This window comes from Equus quagga, chromosome 7 (genome assembly GCF_021613505.1).
Source record: "Equus quagga isolate Etosha38 chromosome 7, UCLA_HA_Equagga_1.0, whole genome shotgun sequence".
In the NCBI taxonomy this organism is placed as follows: domain Eukaryota; kingdom Metazoa; phylum Chordata; class Mammalia; order Perissodactyla; family Equidae; genus Equus; species Equus quagga.
Genome location: NC_060273.1, coordinates 100,855,366 through 100,874,030, shown reverse-complemented (window position 1 = coordinate 100,874,030; position 18,665 = coordinate 100,855,366). Strand labels below are relative to the sequence as shown.

General features: G+C 36.6%; 1 protein-coding gene across 2 annotated transcripts in view; it reads left to right on the top strand.

The window, feature by feature from the left end:
* DCP2 (decapping mRNA 2) overlaps window positions 1-18,654 on the top strand; it is a 45,011-nt gene extending 26,357 nt beyond the window's left edge. The window contains exons 5-11 of one of the 2 annotated variants that reach the window (XM_046666609.1): window positions 636-788; window positions 904-1,016; window positions 1,115-1,222; window positions 3,869-4,004; window positions 6,819-6,929; window positions 8,900-8,951; window positions 11,118-18,654. In XM_046666609.1, coding sequence (XP_046522565.1) covers window positions 636-788; window positions 904-1,016; window positions 1,115-1,222; window positions 3,869-4,004; window positions 6,819-6,929; window positions 8,900-8,951; window positions 11,118-11,281 — 837 coding nt within the window. In that variant the 3' untranslated portion in view covers window positions 11,282-18,654. The remainder of the gene's footprint in view (window positions 1-635; window positions 789-903; window positions 1,017-1,114; window positions 1,223-3,868; window positions 4,005-6,818; window positions 6,930-8,899; window positions 8,952-11,117) is intronic. The other variant, XM_046666610.1, reaches the window with a different exon arrangement.
* Window positions 18,655-18,665: the final 11 nt, after the last annotated feature.

The following is an 18,665-nucleotide window of genomic DNA, read 5'->3' as shown; positions in this document are numbered from 1 at the left end:
CACACCACTTTCCCCAAATCTCACATGTTCACCAACCTGGAAGCTCTCTGAACCCCATTCTTTTAATGGAGGCCTCGTTACGTAAGCATGATTGACTAAGTCATTGGTCACTTGGTGATTGAGCTCAATCTCCAACCTCTCTCCTCTCCCTGGAGGAGGGGGTGAGGTGGAGTGGAGGTGAGACTGAAAGTTCCAACCCTTTAATCACATGCTTGGTTCTGGCAATCAGCCCACATTCGGTGGGGCTCAAAAGTCACCTCATTAACATAACAGACACCTTTGTTGCTTTCATCATTTAGGAAATTCCAAGGGTTTTAGGAGCTCTGTACCAGAAAGGGGGACAAAGACCAAATAAATATATACTTCTTATTGTAAATAACAGTATCACACATCTCCCTTCATTGAATAGGTGAAGAAACAGGCTCAGATATATAAACAAGTTTTTCCATAGTCAAACAGTTAAGTAGAGGCAGAGCTAGAACTAGGCTCTGGAATATTCTGACTTCCTGCCTAGTGTTTGCATACCATTAATTGCCTGGATATTTCTGAATTTTTGCCTTTGAAATAAACAGATTTTAATGAACTGGAGGATCTAACAGTAAAAATGGAAAATCATTCAGATTTGTTGTTTTCAGGTCTTTGAAGAAACTGGTTTTGATATCAAAGATTATATTTGTAAGGATGATTACATTGAACTTCGAATCAATGACCAGCTTGCTCGTTTGTACATCATTCCAGGAATTCCAAAAGACACAAAATTTAACCCAAAGACCAGAAGAGAAATTCGGGTATGTAATTGAAAGTATTTTCAGTATAGTATTTCAATTGAATGAAGTAGGAAATTGCTTTTAGAAACTCCTTGATAATAATTAACTCAATGAATTATTTTCTTCTTGTGTTTAGAACATTGAGTGGTTCTCCATTGAGAAATTGCCCTGTCATAGAAATGATATGACCCCAAAATCCAAACTTGGTTTGGCACCTAACAAATTTTTTATGGCCATTCCCTTTATCAGGTATGTTCATGTTTCTTGAATACAAAACTAACCTTCATAATTCTGATAGTCAGCTGCTTAATACAGCCAAGTTTTAAAAGTAAATAATATTTCCGTAGACCATTACGGGACTGGCTTTCTCGAAGATTTGGAGATTCCTCAGACAGTGACAATGGATTTTCCTCAGCTGGTAGCACACCAGCTAAACCCACTGTGGAAAAATTGAGGTAAAGAAATACATTCATAGGATTCTGACTTTCTGATAGTTTTTAAATACAGTAGCATTTTACTTCTAAAGTTTTTAGAGGTGTTGGATTCCTTTTTATAGGTACTGTTTTGTTACTGCTCTCACAGATGAAAAAAAATTTTTTTAAGGGTTTTTGATGAGATGAAAAAGGTTAATTGGAGCTGGAAAAGAGCTTCAGGCACATTTAAAAATAGTATACACAAGAGGGTACCAACTTTTTAGATGGATAGATAGAACATGAGGAAAAGAAGAAAAACTTCTGTCTTTGTGAGTGTGTTTATATTGTTACTTCTGTTTTCATATTCTCCTTTAGAGATAATTGAGTTTCTGAAGATGTTTGAATGGGGGTTTATTGAGGTCTGTTTTTGTGTAGAGGAGATGAGGGATGGTGATGCTTAATTTGTTCACAAAGAACTGTGAAGACTTGGGCTTTCTTGATTTCTTTCCCTAGCATAGACTGTGTATTATAAAGAGTGACTAGTACATGCACATGAACCACAAAGCACATTTCCTTGGTTGGAACTTAATTGTATCCAAATCACAGTGCTGGAGTAGGCTGAGTGAGTAATTTTGTTAAATAAGCATATTTATTTGTAATCAGCTTGCTAGAACTTTGCCTGTGTTAGCTTCAGAGAGTTGCTTTTTGCATTTTCTCTAATTTAGATGTTCTGTTTTTATCCTAGAGCCTCAGAAATTAAACAATAGAAGTAAACCACATCTACAGTCAATATTTTTTAACTACGTAGGGAGTATCCCATTTTAGTTGAGTTTTATGAGGATGAGAGCTTGGACTAAATGCCTTGAGAGTCATTTCTGCTTTTCAGAATCTATGATTATAATCACCAAATTATATACTACTAGACGTAAGTGAAACAGTATAGAAAAAGTAACGTAGACCAGAATGCAGCTCAGATTAAAAAGAAACAAAGACACTACTAAAAAGTTACTATGAAATAGTGACAGTGTTTGAAAAAAAAATTGTATGATCACGTTTGGGAGAATCTATCCACCATAGTGTGTGACATGATTCCCATATCTTTTAGTCCTAGTGTTTGTGGTCCTGGAGGATGGAATATAAGAGATAATAAAGAAACTTCTCTAACCAAATTTCGTGTTTCTCAGGGAGGGTAGTGTGTGTTTTTAACATACAGATTGATGTCTGTGATGACGTGTTGGAGAAAATGTCTGAATTTTGTCTAAAGAGTAGATAGCCTGCAATTCTATTGTAATTTTTAAGTGGGAAAAGGGAAGAACTTCTAAGTGGTACTATAGAATAGGATTTCTTATCTTTGTTACAAACTACTGCGTGAGTACAGCCTTTTACAAGTGAATTGTTTTGCATGAGAATTTGAGACTGGATCTTTAATTTGCTCATCCATTGTCTTGGGCCCTTTAATTCTTTGTTCTAGACTATAGATTAATTTTTCAGATTCTTTTCCAGCATGGATGGGGTCTGTAACTGACCTGTGCAGGATCAGATTCTGTACTATAACATCCTAGTAAGAACGTGAGTTGTCTGTCCTATTAAGAAGGAAAATCTACTTACATTTTTAAAGATTTTTAAAAATTTCTTCTCCCCAAAGCCCCACTAGTAGACAGTTGTATATTCTAGTTGTAAGGTCCTTCTGGTTGTGCTGTGTAGGATGCCGCCTCACCGTGGCCTGATGAGTGGCCATGTCTGCACCCAGGATCGGACCCGGGAAAACTGGGCTGCTGAAGTGGAGTGTTCAAACTGAACCACTCGGCCATGGGGCCAGCCCCCTCTACTAATAAACATTTGTTTATTTCAACTAGATTTAGAAAAAATTATTTTCTTCAGATTTTTTAACATATAGTCAGGGGCTGGCCTTGTGGCGTACTGGTAAGTTTGTGCACTCCCTCTTGGTGGCCCAGGGTTCACAGGTTTGGGTCCCAGGCACAGACCTATGCACTGCTCATCAAGCCATGCTGTGGTGGCATCCCATGTGCAAACTGGAGGAAGATTGGCACAGATGTTAGCTCAAGGCCAATCTTCCTCACCCTCCAAAAAAGAAAAGAAAAAGAAAAAAAGTGTAATCACTTATAGAGAGGAATGGTATGGATAGTTTAGAAAAGTTTTGGATTAAAAATAACAGATTATTAATTTATTCAAGAAATATTGAATGCCAGACACTCTTCTGGGTGCTGGGGATAAAGCAGTAGACAAAGCAGACAAGAATCCCTGCCCTCATGGAACTACATTCTAGTGTGTGGAGATAGATAATAAAGAAGAAAGTAAGGGGCCAGCCCCGAGGCCGAGTGGTTAAGTTCACGCACTCTGCTTTGGCGGCCCAGGGTTTCACCATTTTGGATCCTGGGTGTGGACATGGCACCACTCATCAGGCCATGCTGAGGTGGCGTCCCACATGGCACAACCAGAGGGATCTTCAACTAGAATATACAACCATGTATCGGGGGCGCTTTGGGGGAGAAGTAGAAGGAAAAAAAAAAAGATTGGCAACATATGTTAGCTCAGGTGCTAACCTTTAAAAAAAAAAAAAGAAGAAAGTAAAATTTGTAGTCTGTAGCATAAACTGTCAAGATGGTAGAAGAACTGTAGGTGAGTTCATTTTCTGATATGATTTTTATTTTTTAAATCTTGATGTAGTCGAACCAAATTCCGCCATAGTCAGCAGTTATTTCCTGAAGGATCTCCTGGTGACCAATGGGTAAAGCACAGGCAACCACTGCAGCAAAAGCCATATAGTAATCATTCTGAAACATCTGACCTTTTAAAAGCGAAGGTGAGTGATATACACCAAAAGATTTTCATAACTTTAGATCGTTTGACTTTGAAATGTATCTGAATTGGGGAATCGCAAATTAACAGTTGTGGAGCTCTGAATTGTCGATCCAAGGCTCCTCTCTTCCTGACTGATTTGAAGCAGGGCTGAGACTCCTTAACCGTTAAAGCTTCAGTGTAAATCCAGTGTAGCAAGTAATAGGAATTAACATCTGACTTTGGTGTATGTACCACCAGTGAAATGGTCATTACTGTTTTGTATTCTAGTGTATGATTACACCACAATTTATTTATCCATTTTACTGTTAATGGGCATTTTGGTCTTTTCCAGTTTGGGGCTTTTACAAACGATACTGCTATAAATATTTCTGTCCATACCTTTGGATGAACACGTACAGTTCTTTTGGATATATATAACTAACAGTAGAATTGTTGGGTTACTGGATACGCCTGTGTTCTTGAGTATTTGCTGTGAACAATATTCTCATGTAATTTATATCCCTAGCAAAATATATGAGAGTTCCAGTTGTCCACATTCTTACTAACCCTTGATATTATCTGTCTTTACTATTTGAGCCGTCCGTTTGGGTGCCACTCTTCCTTTTTTTTTTTTGAGAAAGATTACCCCTGAGGTAACTGCTGCCAGTCCTCCTCTTTTTATTGAGGAGGACTGGCCCTGAGCTAACATCCATGCCCATCTTCCTCCACTTTATATGTGGGACGCTTACCATAGCATGGCGTGCCAAGCGGTGCCATGTCTGCACCCAGGATCCAAACCGGTAAACCCCAGGCCGCTGAAGCGGAACACGTGCACTTAACTGCTGCGCCATCGGGGTGGCCCCAATTATTTTTAAAAAAATATACTGGGTTCATCAAAATTAATTGTGCATCAGAGAACTTATCACAAAAGTGAAAAAGACAACCCACAGAGTGGGAGAATATATTTGCAAATCACATATCTGATAATGTATTAATATTCAGAATATATGAAGAGCTCCAACAACTCAACAACAACAAAAAACCCCAACTAAAACATGGACAAATGACTGAATAGACATTTCTCCAAAGAAGATATACAAATGGCCAATAAGCACATGAAAAGATGCTCAACGTCATTAGTCATTAGAGAAATGCAAGTCAGACCCACAATGAGATACTACTTCATACTCATTAGGGTGGCTATAGTAAAAAAAATGGAAAATAGCAAGTGTTGACAAGGATGTGAGAAATTGGAACCCCTGTGCATTGCTGGTGGGAACGTAAAATGGTGCAGCTGCTGTGGAAAACAGTTTGGTGGTTCCTCAGAAACTTAAAAATAGAATTACCATATGCCCCAGCAATTCCACTCTTAGGTATATACCCCAAAAGAATTGAAAGCAGGGCCTCAAACAGATAACTTGTATACCAATGTTCATAATAGCCTTATTCATAAAGCCAAAAGGTGGAAACAGCTCACATGTCTGTTAACAGATGAATGGGTAAATCAAATATACATGCAATGGACTATTATTCAACCTTAAAATGGAATGAACTTGTGATACATGCATGCCACAAAATGGATAAACCTTAAACACATGCTAAGTGAAATAAGCCCACACAAAATTTGTATGACTCTGCTTATATGAAGTACCAAGAATAGACAAATTCGTGGAGACAAATTAACTTGAGGTTATCGGCTGAGGGACAAAGGGGAATATGGAGTTACTTAATGGGTACAAAGTTTCTGTTTGAGATGATCAAAAAGTTGTGGAGATAGATACGGGTGGTGGTTGCACAACATTGTCTATACTTACTACCACTGAATTGTACACTTAAAAGTGGTTGAAGTGGTAAATTTTATGTGTATTGTACCACAATAAAAAGTAAATACCAAGAAGAGTAGAATGAAATTGAATTAAAAATGTGTGGGAACATGAGTTTCTGGAAGTCCTATTTCCCTACCATTCTTTATTTAAGTTAGCTTGTTGTTTTCCAGCTATTTTAGGAACTCCTTAATTTTTTTGTAGGCAGAATATAAATAAATACATGTATTTTTATATTTTTAAAATAATAGTAAAAGTTATTTTATTTATGCTGCTTAGTCAGTCGTCTTAACATAGCTGCCCTTTCAAGATCTTTAAAGACAAATTAATGTTTAAAAGTATTGTCTTTTAAGTTAAACTTAGAATTTTTTTACAGGAAAATTAAGTCATGTTAAATCAGTATAATAGCAAGATGTCTAATACTCTCTTTTCAGGTTTTAGGTCTAAATTTACAGGTAATGACCCAAATTTTAAAAACACTAATCATCTTAGTTACTTGGTGTAAAAGAGATTATTAATTTAGAAGTGCTTATTTCTTTACTGATAGTCTTAAGCAGATTTTAGGGTAACAGCTGGTCACATCTGCTGCATAGTTCCCGTCTAAGAACTAAGGCCAGTGTGCTGCTTCAGCATTCCCTCACAGAGAGATTTGCTTTGACATTTACATTAGGTTTTCAAACTTGTTGCTCTCCCCTCTCCCTTTCTTTTTAAACACATGCATTGTAGACAAAATCTGTGAGCAGAAATGGGATAAGGCAAGAGGTGTGGAAAGATTCCTAGAGACCATTGTATTTGTTAGTTCATACTGTTAGAGGAATCTGGCTTTGTGAAGCACCATCTTCTGTAAGAAAATATATTGGTGTGGTGTGGTTCTTCGTTGTTTTAGGAAGGTTTTTGAGGGGCTTTGCTAAACTCTGATTCAACCAGCTAAACATATGCATAGGCCTATATTCTTTTGTCCTATTACATTATTCTATAGGTTTACATTTTATTTCTTTTTATTGGAAAAACAGAATCAAAGTCTGAGGGGAAATGGCAGAAAACAGTATCAAGACTCACCTAATCAAAAGAAAAGAGCAAATGGGGTCCACAGCCAGCCAGCCAAGCAGCAGAATCCCTTAATGGTAAGAGTTACAGCTCTCATGCTAAGAAGGCAGTTCATGGTTTTTAAGAGTGGGGTAAGGGCGTTGTCAAAGCACATTGAGTTGATATATTGACAGGATTTTTATGGAGTGAAATTGTGCACTATTTGCTCACTAAAAATCTCTTTGGCTACTCTCAATTACAGATTTACAACATTGATTTAATTGCATGTGTAATCTTTGCTTTTTTATGTGGGTATTTAAGTTTATTTTAATTATTAAAACAGTGTAGTCAGCCTTGCTTTCTAGAGCGAGTCCTTGGCTGTTGTTCTGTTTATATTTTTCTGAATAGAATGTGTATTATTTAGTGAAGTTAAAAGTTTGGAAGAACAGTGAAGTGTGTTTTTTTTCCCCTTTCAGTTGATAGAATTTAGAAAATAAACTAACAGCTGGTGCCATAGTTATTAGACTAGGCCTAAAAATAAATAACTGAGCATTTTGAGGCATTTACTTCATTCTTTTAGTCTGCGCTTTAGAAATTAATTCATAACTAATGGTCTCCTTGTTTATCTTTTCTGTAAGTCCTGATACTCGTATGTTGAATTTTCTCATTGTAGCTTCACAAATCTATTTTTTTTCTTTAACAGTGGGTGGTAAAAGTAATTTCAAGTTTTTAGTAAAAATATTTTACCTGAATTCCCTAGGTGGTGTTTACTTAATTTGGGGTGTATGGTTCTACTAGCAAACACATGGTAAAGATCAGTTTACTGTTAGACTACTTGTCCTTGACTATTACTATACTTTTTCTTGTCAGATTGGTAAAGATGAAAAGATGTCCAACTATGTATTATTGAGTGTATTGGTACCACTGAAAAATTACTAAGTGGTAGAACTTTCTAGAGAGTAGTTTGGTTATCTTGAAAGCCTGTGAAAAAGTTCTGACTTTGTTTCCCTACAAGAGAAATTTTAAAAATACTCACCCAATTACTCTTTTTAATAATGACAACATGGCAATAATCTAAGTGTCAAATAAGATAATATTACATGCAGTATTGTAGATCTATGCAGTAGACTTCCATATAGTCATTACAAATGATGGTATAGGGGCTGGCCCTGTGGCATAGAGGTTAGGTTTGGCACTCTCTGCTTTGGTGGCCCAGGTTTTCTGCTTTGGTGGTCTGGGTTCGCAGGTTTGGATCCTGGTTGCAGACCTACACCACTCAGCAGCCATGCTGTGGTGGTGACCCACATATAAAGTGGAGGAAGATTGGCACAGATGTTAGCTCAGGGCTAATCTTCCTCAGCAAAAAACCCCACGAGAAACAAAAGATAGTATAGATTTGTATTTATTGTAAAAGGAATATGTTCACAGTATATTACATTTAAAAAATAGGTTATAGGGACTGGCCTGGGGGTGTAGTGGTTAAGTTCACACGCTCTTCTTCAGCAGCTAGGGGTTTGCTGGTTCGTATCCTGGGTGTGGACCTACACACCACTCATCAAGCCATGCTGTGGTGGCGTCCCACATAGAAGAACTACTAGAAGGACTTACAACTAGGATATACAACTTACGGGAAGAAAAAAAAAGGAAGATTGGCAACAGATAGCTCAGGGCCAATCTTCAAATAAAAAAGGTTCATAGAATAGTAATAGATATCGACTAATTCCATTTAATGTTATGTAATTATGTAAAAATACATTCGCACATAACTTTGTGGAAGAAAAGCTGGAAAGATACAGTGGAATGCTGATAGTAATTATATCTGGGTTGAGAAATGTAATGAATAATTCCCTTTATTTGGTGTTTCTATATTGTACATGTAATCAAGAACTAAAAAAAGTTCTAGGTTTAAAAAAAATCTAAAATGCCACTGTGAGAATGGGGATGGTGATTATATTCCTGGTTTAATTTTCTTCCTGAGAGATTTGATAATATATCTCCTCATTTATAATAAGTGAAATAACTGGAGGTGGTATGTTGTGTGTTTTTGTGTGTGTGTTTTTTTTAATAGAAATGTGAAAAAAAACTTCATCCACGAAAACTTCAGGATAATTTTGAAACAGGCAAGTCATTTCTTTTTAAATTCTTTGCCTGGTGGGATTTGGTTTGGTTTGGCCTAACCTTGATTTTAGTGTATGTGTGATGAACTGTGATGGATAAGCAGAAAGAGTTGCATGTGTTTTGTAGAGAGAGTTCATATATGTGATCAAGTGCTCCAAATATGAAACTGGCTAAAGTGAATTTATTTAAATAATCAAGATGAATTTATTTGCTCTTTCAGTGTGCTATTTCTTTTGTGTATGGCAAGCCTTGGTGCTGTGCATGAATATTGTAAATAAATACATATCACTTAAGGGTTGGTGGGGAGTAGAAAGAACCAAGTATTGTAAAGGTGAGGAGACCTCGCCCTCACCTGTATGTCGGGAGCACTAACTTCAGAAGAGGAACGTTGCCCCCCTTTTGGAGGTAATGATCAACTTTTTAGGGTGGTACTAAGGACAATTTTTATTAAAATGACATTTGGAACTTCTCCATCCTTACTTATGAAGACTACGTGTGTGATCTGATTTAGAAAGTAATGCTGATTAATGTAGAAAGCTGTTTGGTAATACTGATTTAATAGGTGTCATTTAAGAGTACAGTAGACCATTTTTTCTTAGGTGTTATTTTTTATTTATTTATTTTTTTTTTGAGGAAGATTAGCCCTGAGCTAACTGCTGCCAATCCTCCTCTTTTTGCTGAGGAAGACTGGCCCTGAGCTAACATCCGTGCCCATCTTCCTCCACTTTATATGTGGGACGCCTACCACAGCATGGCTTGCCAAGTGGTTCCATATCTGCATCCGGGATCCGGGCCACCAAACCCTGGGCCGCCGAAGTGGAACGTGTGCACTTAACCGCTGTGCCACCAGGCCGGCCTGTAGGTGTTATTTTGAATTGTATGAAATTCCCTGTGCAGTAGATATGCGTTTCTTCATCATGTAAATTTAAGGCTTTCATATAGAAAAGTCTAAGAAATGAAAAGCATTATAATCATATTTTCTTGCAATGCTGTCTATGATTTAAGCAAGATAAAAGCTATTTTATTTTATTTTTGAGGAAGACTGGCCCTGAGCTAACATCCATGCCCATCTTCCTCTACTTTATATGTGGGACGCCTACCACAGCATGGGATGTCAAGTGGCGCCATGTCTGCACCAGGGATCCGAGCTGGCGAACCCCAGGCCGCCGAAGCGGAGCCTGTGCACTTAACTGCTGTGCCACCGAGCTGGCCCTGATAAAAGCTATTTTAAAAGAGATGCTTTAACCCTATTTTGGGAAGTTCAGGTTAACTGTCAAGAAGGAGGAACTATCATTATTTATTACAGATAAGCTATGGTGGGTAGAAGTCCTCTGAATAGGATTTTTCTGGCCACCTTGGGTGGTGGGGACATGATAGGCTGATAGTTTAATTAACGTAAGTTCAGAAATCAATTATTTCAAAAAATCTTTATAAAGCCCTATGTTCAAGAACATTAAAGAAGGCACACTATAGCTCTGTATACCCAGCTTAGTTGGGCATAATATGGATATATAAAATTTTGAGTTTTCTTGAGAGGAAGTATAGATCCTTGTCCTGGGAAACCTCATTTCAGACTTTCTTTCTGCCTCAGCCTCTCTCTGTCTATTCCAAACCTACTTTCTTGGTAAGGTCCCTGCTCTACTTTTTTTGGTAAAAAAAAAAGGTCTGATAAGATGGAGTTTAGTCATGCTGTGATTTTGAAAATTTGTGTTTTTCTTTAGATTGATGTATTCCCTTAAGGTTGGTAAATTCCAGCTTTATTTTTCTAGAATTGGAATCTTTATAGATCTTAATTGTGGTTGGGATCTCTACAATGCTTACATTTGGATCTCTGTCAAGAAGCTCCCATTTTGTTGGCATAAAATACAAATATAGGAGGTAAACAAAGGTGTACCCATTTTTGAAAGCAAGTGAATATTAAGGATCTTAAAATAAAGACTGAGTTTAAGGTTTTGAATGTTTGTGTGGAAATGAGTAATCATAGATTAGAAATTCGGTTGAGCACCAGTTTAGGGAAAGGAAAATATCTTGGTGGTTCTACTTAGGTTAGATTTAGAGTGTGGGGAGAAGGATTTATACTGTACATAAATTCCTTGTAATGAAAGGTGAAGGGCAGTATTTAGTTTCTTACTAAGTTACTGAGCTTATTTATTTTGTTTTTTAAACAGATGCTGTGTATGACTTACCTTGCTCCAGTGAGGACCAGTTTCTAGAGCATGCTGAAGGACAGTCTATGGCATGTAATGGACATTGCAAGTTCCCCTTTTCATCCAGAACCTTTTTGAGCTTCAAGTTTGACCATAATGCTATAATGAAAATCTTGGACCTTTGATAGCAGCATGTGTGTTGTGGAAGTCCCAAGATCAGGGACCTGTTGCATTTGAGTGGGTGTCTCTTTGAGCCTTACCTTTCTCAGGTGTTTTAAAGAAATGCAGGGAGGTAATGATGTTTCTGAAGAGATTGTTCTCTGTGCAGAAGAGAGAGTAAGAAGAAACATGAGTTTGCACTGTAAATGCAGTTATAACCTTTTATACAAACGAACCTTTTCAGTGTTTGGCTAATGAATTTAAGTTGCTTTTTACAGGGGCATTCTTTTCTGTGTGATTGTGGTTTTTGTTTTATATTCTGTTTAAGAAAATAGCATTTGAGTCATCATCAAGTAGCCAAGTTAATGGCAATGCTCCGTCTACCCATTACAGTGATTGCAATAATAGTTTTCCTTATATTGAAAATTTTAAAAGAAGCTTAAAACACACAATTATTAAATGAATACAAGAGGTGAAATGTCACAAAAGTCAAGATTGCAGGTCATCTGCTTTGGTGGCATTTTGCACATTTCTCTGCTTTTAATCACTTAGGTTCTCTAATCCTCCTCTGCTTGGAGTTTTGTTGAAAGGTTTTATTTAGAGCCAATACCCGCTATATAATGTTCATGTTCAAAATGAACTCTTAGCACTTCATTAAAGGACAAAGTCCTCAGCCTGGAGAGGGACTGAGTTGGTTGGGTGGGGAGTTGATGCTCTAATTTTGCGTTGTGCTGCATGCAGTCGGTGAACCTTTGAGACTGCTGGAGAGAGGGTAGCAGAGAGCATGGAGGCGGGGACCCAGCAACTGCTTTGGTCATGTCTTCACCAGCCTGCCACCAACCCTTTAGTATTGTACAATGATTTTGTTCTTGTGAAAATTTATTCTATATTACGGTTGTGTAAATATGTATGGAATACTGACATTATTAGGTTTTACATTGCATCTCAGTGTTGATCTCTGGAAACTGATGTTATATTAGCTTCCAATTTGCAGTAGTAGCAGAGACTGACACGCTTTTATTAACATGCTAAAGCCCCTGGATGATGGAGCGAGAATGAAAGAGGTATGCAATTTACCCAAGTACAAATAAAACATTTGACTGGGGAGGATAAGAACATGAAAGTAACGTACATAACTCACTCCCAGGAATGTGTTTTGCTCCTTTAGGAATCTTAAGTCCAAATAAGGACAGCAGTGTCCGTTTTAAGAAGGATTTCAGCTATAATTGAGGACAATCACCGGGACTTTCAGGGGGCTTTAGTGTTTGGGCTGCTTCTGACCTCATTGAAGGTATTTCTTTGTTGGGGCGGGGAGGTGAGCACATGCATGCATGTGCATCTGTCGTGTGGGTTTTAAAAATCTTTCTTTTACATGTGGTATCCACAAAATGTATCTCTGCTTGTAAATTTTATTGTAGAAATCTTTATTCTGTATACGTAGCCTATTTAATAGGGATTCTGTTTAACCCAGTTGGACTTTCAAAAGAAGTGCTATGTAAGGAATTCACTTGCTATTACTTTGCTTTAACTTTTAAATGGCTTGATTTTAAAGGAAAAATTCTATTTATTAGTGAAAGTGTCACCCTCTTTGTGCTAAGCACGAGAATTCACAACTATAGCAGTGCGTTTAGAATAAGAATTCACAACTATAGCAGTGCGTTTAGAATTAGGTTATTCACAATCCTGCATCTTTTAATGTGACAAATTTGTCAATCTTTCTGTGACTTTTTTAAAAATGCATTATATGGTTGCGTTTGGAAGCTCTTACTGTTCTTTCCAGAAATGCAGTTGCTTTGCTTGGGTCTCCTTGAGCCATATTTATAGTTGGTCCTAGTATTCTAGATTTCTGCTAAATTGTTAAGGGAGTGAAAACTTAGTTTGCCTGGCAGGTAAATCATTTTCACTCATTGACTGTCATCTGGAAGCCATTTAATTTTTAGAGATTTTGTATGTGTTTTTTTCTTTTTGAATGAGTACTTTGGTCAGTCCTTCTGGTGCCTAGAGTTGGAGTTTTCAGCTCTCATTACTAAAGCAAAAGAGATTGGAGTTCGTTACCAGAAGTAGGTCCTGTAATGGTGTTGAGCCTTTTCAAGAACCAACAGATTATTTCTTTTCGATTGCAGTAGTTTAACTATGGTTAAATGTTATTGCTGTTGTGCTGCTTCATTTAATGCACTGTGGAACAAAGGAAGGGGATTGTTGGGATGGGGTTTTGGTAACTTGAGGCTTTTAGCTGTCTTGACAGTTTGAGATAAAAAAGAAAGTTAAAAGATGTAAGTTAAAGTTGATGTGTGTGATGTGACTTAACTATGCAGAAAATGTCTGAGTTGGATGTACCTGTTTTATGCACATCTGCTATACGTATTCCCTCGAACCTGTCTATTAGTTTCTCAGTGTTCAGGTTCCCTTGAGAAAGGCCATGCTTAGCACAGAACTGGATTTCTCCTTTGAGAAATTTTAGCATGGTTTGAAGAAATCAAGTGATAAAGGTGTGTGCTGAATATGCAATAATTTACTTCTGTGTGCTGCATTTTAAGAAGCTAGCTGAGAAGAGTAGTTGAGTTAGCTTTGTTATGTTTTACGTCTTTGAGAGAGAAATAAGTCTTTGAATCTATTTTTTAAATGTTCTTATGTTCCAACCTTATATGTTCCAAGGTTCGGTGCACTGTGAATCTTTTATTTTTTAAAATTTTGTAGGTGCTTTTATGTATAACTAATGATTTGTAAGATGTTAAGTGAATTGTTTGTGTACTTAACCATTATAATCCAAAAGATAGGGTGTGGTTTACATGCTTTCAAAAGTTTTTGTTAAGAAATAGTAAATGACTGGTTTTAGGATTTCAAACAGTGATGCTCTCCTGAGACATGAGTATTTGGAGAAGTCTGAGAGCCTAATAGAACTCTTCTAGCATGGGTGAAATTTGATTTGAAGATGTTTGAAAATTAAGTTGGATTTTCATATTAATATATAAAGGCAAGTCTCCTACGCTGTCAAAGGAATTGTCACTGCTTGCTGCTTTCAGCTTTGGATATCCTTATTTTTCTATTAAATATCAATTAGTAAGTACAGATAATGAAGATGTATAGCAAAATTTAGCAAAAATAATTTTATGCTATAAGATTGAGTTGGTACTTTGTCTTTTAAGGCTTTAGTAGTTTATGTGTAATATCAATTAAAAACTCAAATCTAAGTGAATAGCATCCTTCCACAGGGGTTAAATGCTGTAAAACTCAACATATTGTGACAGTCTTTAGAAAAGTTCAGGTCTGAGTGCATATGTGCATTAAAAACATTTCATTACCTATTCCCTCACATAGCTTTTTTTTTCTTTTGTCTCCGACAGTTAACTTGAACAGTAAGGAGCAAAGTGAATAAAACAAACTAGACTTTTTGCTAAGTTATTTTTCTGTTATGATAACATCTCTTGGTTTTTATCTTTATTTTGTTTTGATTGACGTCTATTCTGTGTATTCTCTCAGGCAATATTTTCTTTGCATTTTTAATCATAGTTTTAAGGTCAGATTCATTAACATTTTTCTGATCGAAGAACAATAAGTGTTACCTAGTAATTTTAACATGGATTATTTTCTAGCCTGGGAAGGGGGCTCATATATATTGTTGTAACTTTAGATTAATGATAAGTAAGACAAACTCTTGTTTTGTCTGAAGGTATCAATATCCTTTACCTTTAAGACCTCTCTCCAGGTAAACAGGTGTTAGTAAAACAGCAGTTTTGTTAAACCTTATTCCTGATAGCTTGGTAAAGTCTAGCTAGAGTTCCTCATTTTGTATTCTGTTCTAAGACTTTAAAGTGCATTTGTGTAGTTGCCAAAAATTCTAAAAATGAGATATGATGGGCTTTCTTAGCATCTTTTTCTTCTAGAATTGAGTTGCTCTTGAAGTTTGTACTTCTGTGTCACAAAGATGGTGGATTGCAAATAGGCAGTAAAGGTTCTGTCTGCTTTCAAAGTAGAGTTCTGGATTGCAGTTTCCAAAAATATTATAGGTTGTTGTTATAGAACAAAACTGCCTTGAAGGGGGAAGATAACTATAGTTGCTGAGAAGAGAGTGCATGAGGAAGAAATTTTAGAAGATAAATCATTTCTTGAGTGCTGTATGATATACTAGGGAGAAATGTGATCATTGCATAGCCCAAGCAGAGTCTAATATATGTGGCCATTACCAAGCATTTTCTAGCTCTGGATAAAGTTAATTTTTTCTAAATACGGTTGCCATCAATCCAGTAAATCTAAAGTAATTTTTCTCACTTGAAAGACCAGTGTTTGGGAGTCTGGTCCTTCTCCTGTGCTGATGCTTTATAACTCCAGCCACACTGAGGTGCACTTTCTTCTGGAAACATAAACCAGAACACATGCAGCCATAGTCAGGTGTTTTGTCATTCACTTCATGTGGTAGCTGTATATTTGTCCTGAGTGGTGGTCCATTCCTTTCAATCTAGTTTTCTTGTGACAAACAGTTTACTATTGAAATAGTAGTCTATAGCTTGGGAAAAGAGTAAAGCTACCCCTCTTGCACGGGAGTGGACTTGAAGGGCTGATTTCCACCAGCTTAGTTGCTCAGACTTTAACATAAAGTACAAAGAAGTGTAAATCAAAAACTATGATAAAGTTTGGAAGTCTTGTCTTGAGAAATGTTCATAATTGAATCTTTAATCTGGGTCTCCAGGTTAATGAAATCACCAGTTAAGAGATTCCATTTGTCTTGTGTCTTCTGTGGTTAGTGGAGGCGATAGTCTAGCTATGGTACCAGCTCGAAAGCACAATCTAAAAGGAACTAACCCTAACAAGATGCTTGCATTAGCTGCGTAGTGTCGGTCAAGGGTGCTCTGGGGAAAGGGATTGAATGCAGAAATTAGCTGCCTTTGTTTGTAACTTTGTCTCACATGGACTCTCCTCTTAAAGTAGACTTTAGTTCTTTCGTCCAGTGGAAGAAAAAGACCCTGAACATACATTTGCTGCTTTTTGGTGGGAGGGTTCTTGCGGGTGGTTGCGTGTTGTTTTGGCTTCTGTCTTTCGAGTGTCATTTGAAGACCTATTGTTCCTTTATTCTTTTTCTTGCTGTGACTACCCAGGAAGAGGCCAATGAGGCCCACCCCCTTCTGTGGAATAGTTTTTTTCTCTTTATTGTGCTGCATCCTATGCTGATTCTCCTGCTGTGGGAATTTGTAAGTGGTGATCATATCTTGCCTTCCAGAGATGATTTCACTTTGACCCTCGGGCCACAAGCCGATTGGAGGGTTGTGGAGACCTGTGCTGTTTTGAGTCTCTCAATGCATGTAGCTGTCAAATTGGTTTGGGAACAAAGAAAATTTCCGTGTGGTTCTAGGGCGAGATGGGCAGTGTTCTGCTGATTCTCAGTCTTTGAGAGGTCTTAGTTAACATTCTTAGGTTGTGGACTTCTTGAGGTAGAAAATAACATTTTAATTTAATCTACTTTTAATTCATTGAATCTGAGGTTCTAAAACAATCTATAGCTACAAACTATGGTATGAAACATTTTGGGCACAAATCTACATTGTTAGTCATTTCTCAAACTTTAAGAAATTAGCTAGTTCTTTGTAAAATGATGGCTTATCATGCTTTGTGATATTTAAGAATAGACTATGGATGGCAGCAAATGAGAGCAAAGTAAAGGTTCTCAACTGAATGAAATTTAGGAAAGTAATGACTGTTCCTCAGCAGTTTGGTTGGTTAGATGTGTTAATACTTTTGGAATGAATGCGTAGCAGTGGACTTGCACTCTTCATGGACTACACATAGGATATGCACTGATAGAAGAGCACAAAAGACCTGTCTGCCAGAGTTTGTGCGTTTCACTACTGTCCGAGGGGCACTGCTGCCTCTTCTGTTCATTCTAGGTTTGTGTTTGGATCTTGCACAAGTATCTTTTAATTTCAAATGCGAGTATCCAGAGAGCTGAGTCTTTAATTTTACTTTTTTGCTCATATTTCACTTGCAAGTTAGGACAGAAGACAGCTAATCTGACTTCCATTTTATAAATAATATAGACTTTTTCTTCAGGAACAAATAGGGAAGGAAAATAACACCGTGAACTATTTTGCATATATATATATTTGTGTATATATGCACATACTATATATATACACACACACATTTTCTTGTAATTGTTTTTGAAGTTTGCTTATTAGCTTAATACCTTATAAAAATCATCTTTGTTGACTCATACAATTCATTTTAAATTTTAAGTTTTAATGAAAATTTAAAACAATCTTACTTCAGAATAAAATGATTAATCAAATAGAATTATAGTTCATATATTAGCTAACTTAAGTGAAATCCTTTTATGTCAGATTGTCTTTCTTCTAACCAAAATGAGGGCATACAGTTTAGTTTGGATGGGAAAGAGAATAAGAACTGATATCTTTTTATACCCTGCCTATTTCCAAAACAAGATTTGAAGTGTCTTTTATGCTGTGGAGACTAGGTGATGTTCATGGAAGATATGTAGTCTTAAAACAACTTTCTTGGGAGTAGGTTTTAGTCTGAAAAAGGTGAAGATATTTATGCTGAGTCATGTTAAATTTTATTATTTGGGACCTACAAACGCTGATAGAAAAAATGGATGAAATGGTTTCACTAAATATATGATATTTGAGAAAACTGGACTTGAGTAAATGCTAACTAAATAGATTTGTTAACAGTAATCATCTTTGTCTTAGGTGAAATGATTTAATTTTTAATTTTTGCTTTAATTCTAGCAGCATTTTATTTCCCTTCTAGGGCATTTTAATGTTTAGAGAAAGACTGTATAAGTAAATTATCCGAGTGATTCTGTCTATCTAGTAACGAAGTTCTTGGTGCTTGTTTTGGTTGCTAACCATTTAGGGAGAGCAGAAAAGGAACCCCAAAATACCTGTTGGGTTCACCTTGTAGTGATGAGAATTGATACCTTTAGAGTGGATTTATTACATTCTGGCTGAACAGTAGCTTTGTGTCTTTCCCTCAGGGTTAATGAAAGGATAAGGACTGATTTTCACTTATACTGGGTGTGACTATCATAAATAAAGGATTTCCAATGACTCTTGTTTAGGAATTGGGAATTTCAATGTTTGCAGGATTACTGCACTTCCAAAGTGGACTAGAAATGCCAGCTGTACTCTCCACTGAGAAAATGAACAAAGTCCTAACAGTTACTACTCTCTTTTTGATGTAAATGACACCAGTTTAGAACTTAAAAACCTTTTATCTTACAAAATACGATTTGAATGATAGGAGGTTTCCTTTGTATTTCAAAACATTTTTACAATTGATCATTAAAATATTGGCTTTCTATAAAAATATCGTGTTTAAATTTAGACTGTTTGTAGTGCAATATCAATAAATTTTGCTGCTTGGGCAGTTTTAATTACTACCTTAACCTGGTTTCTG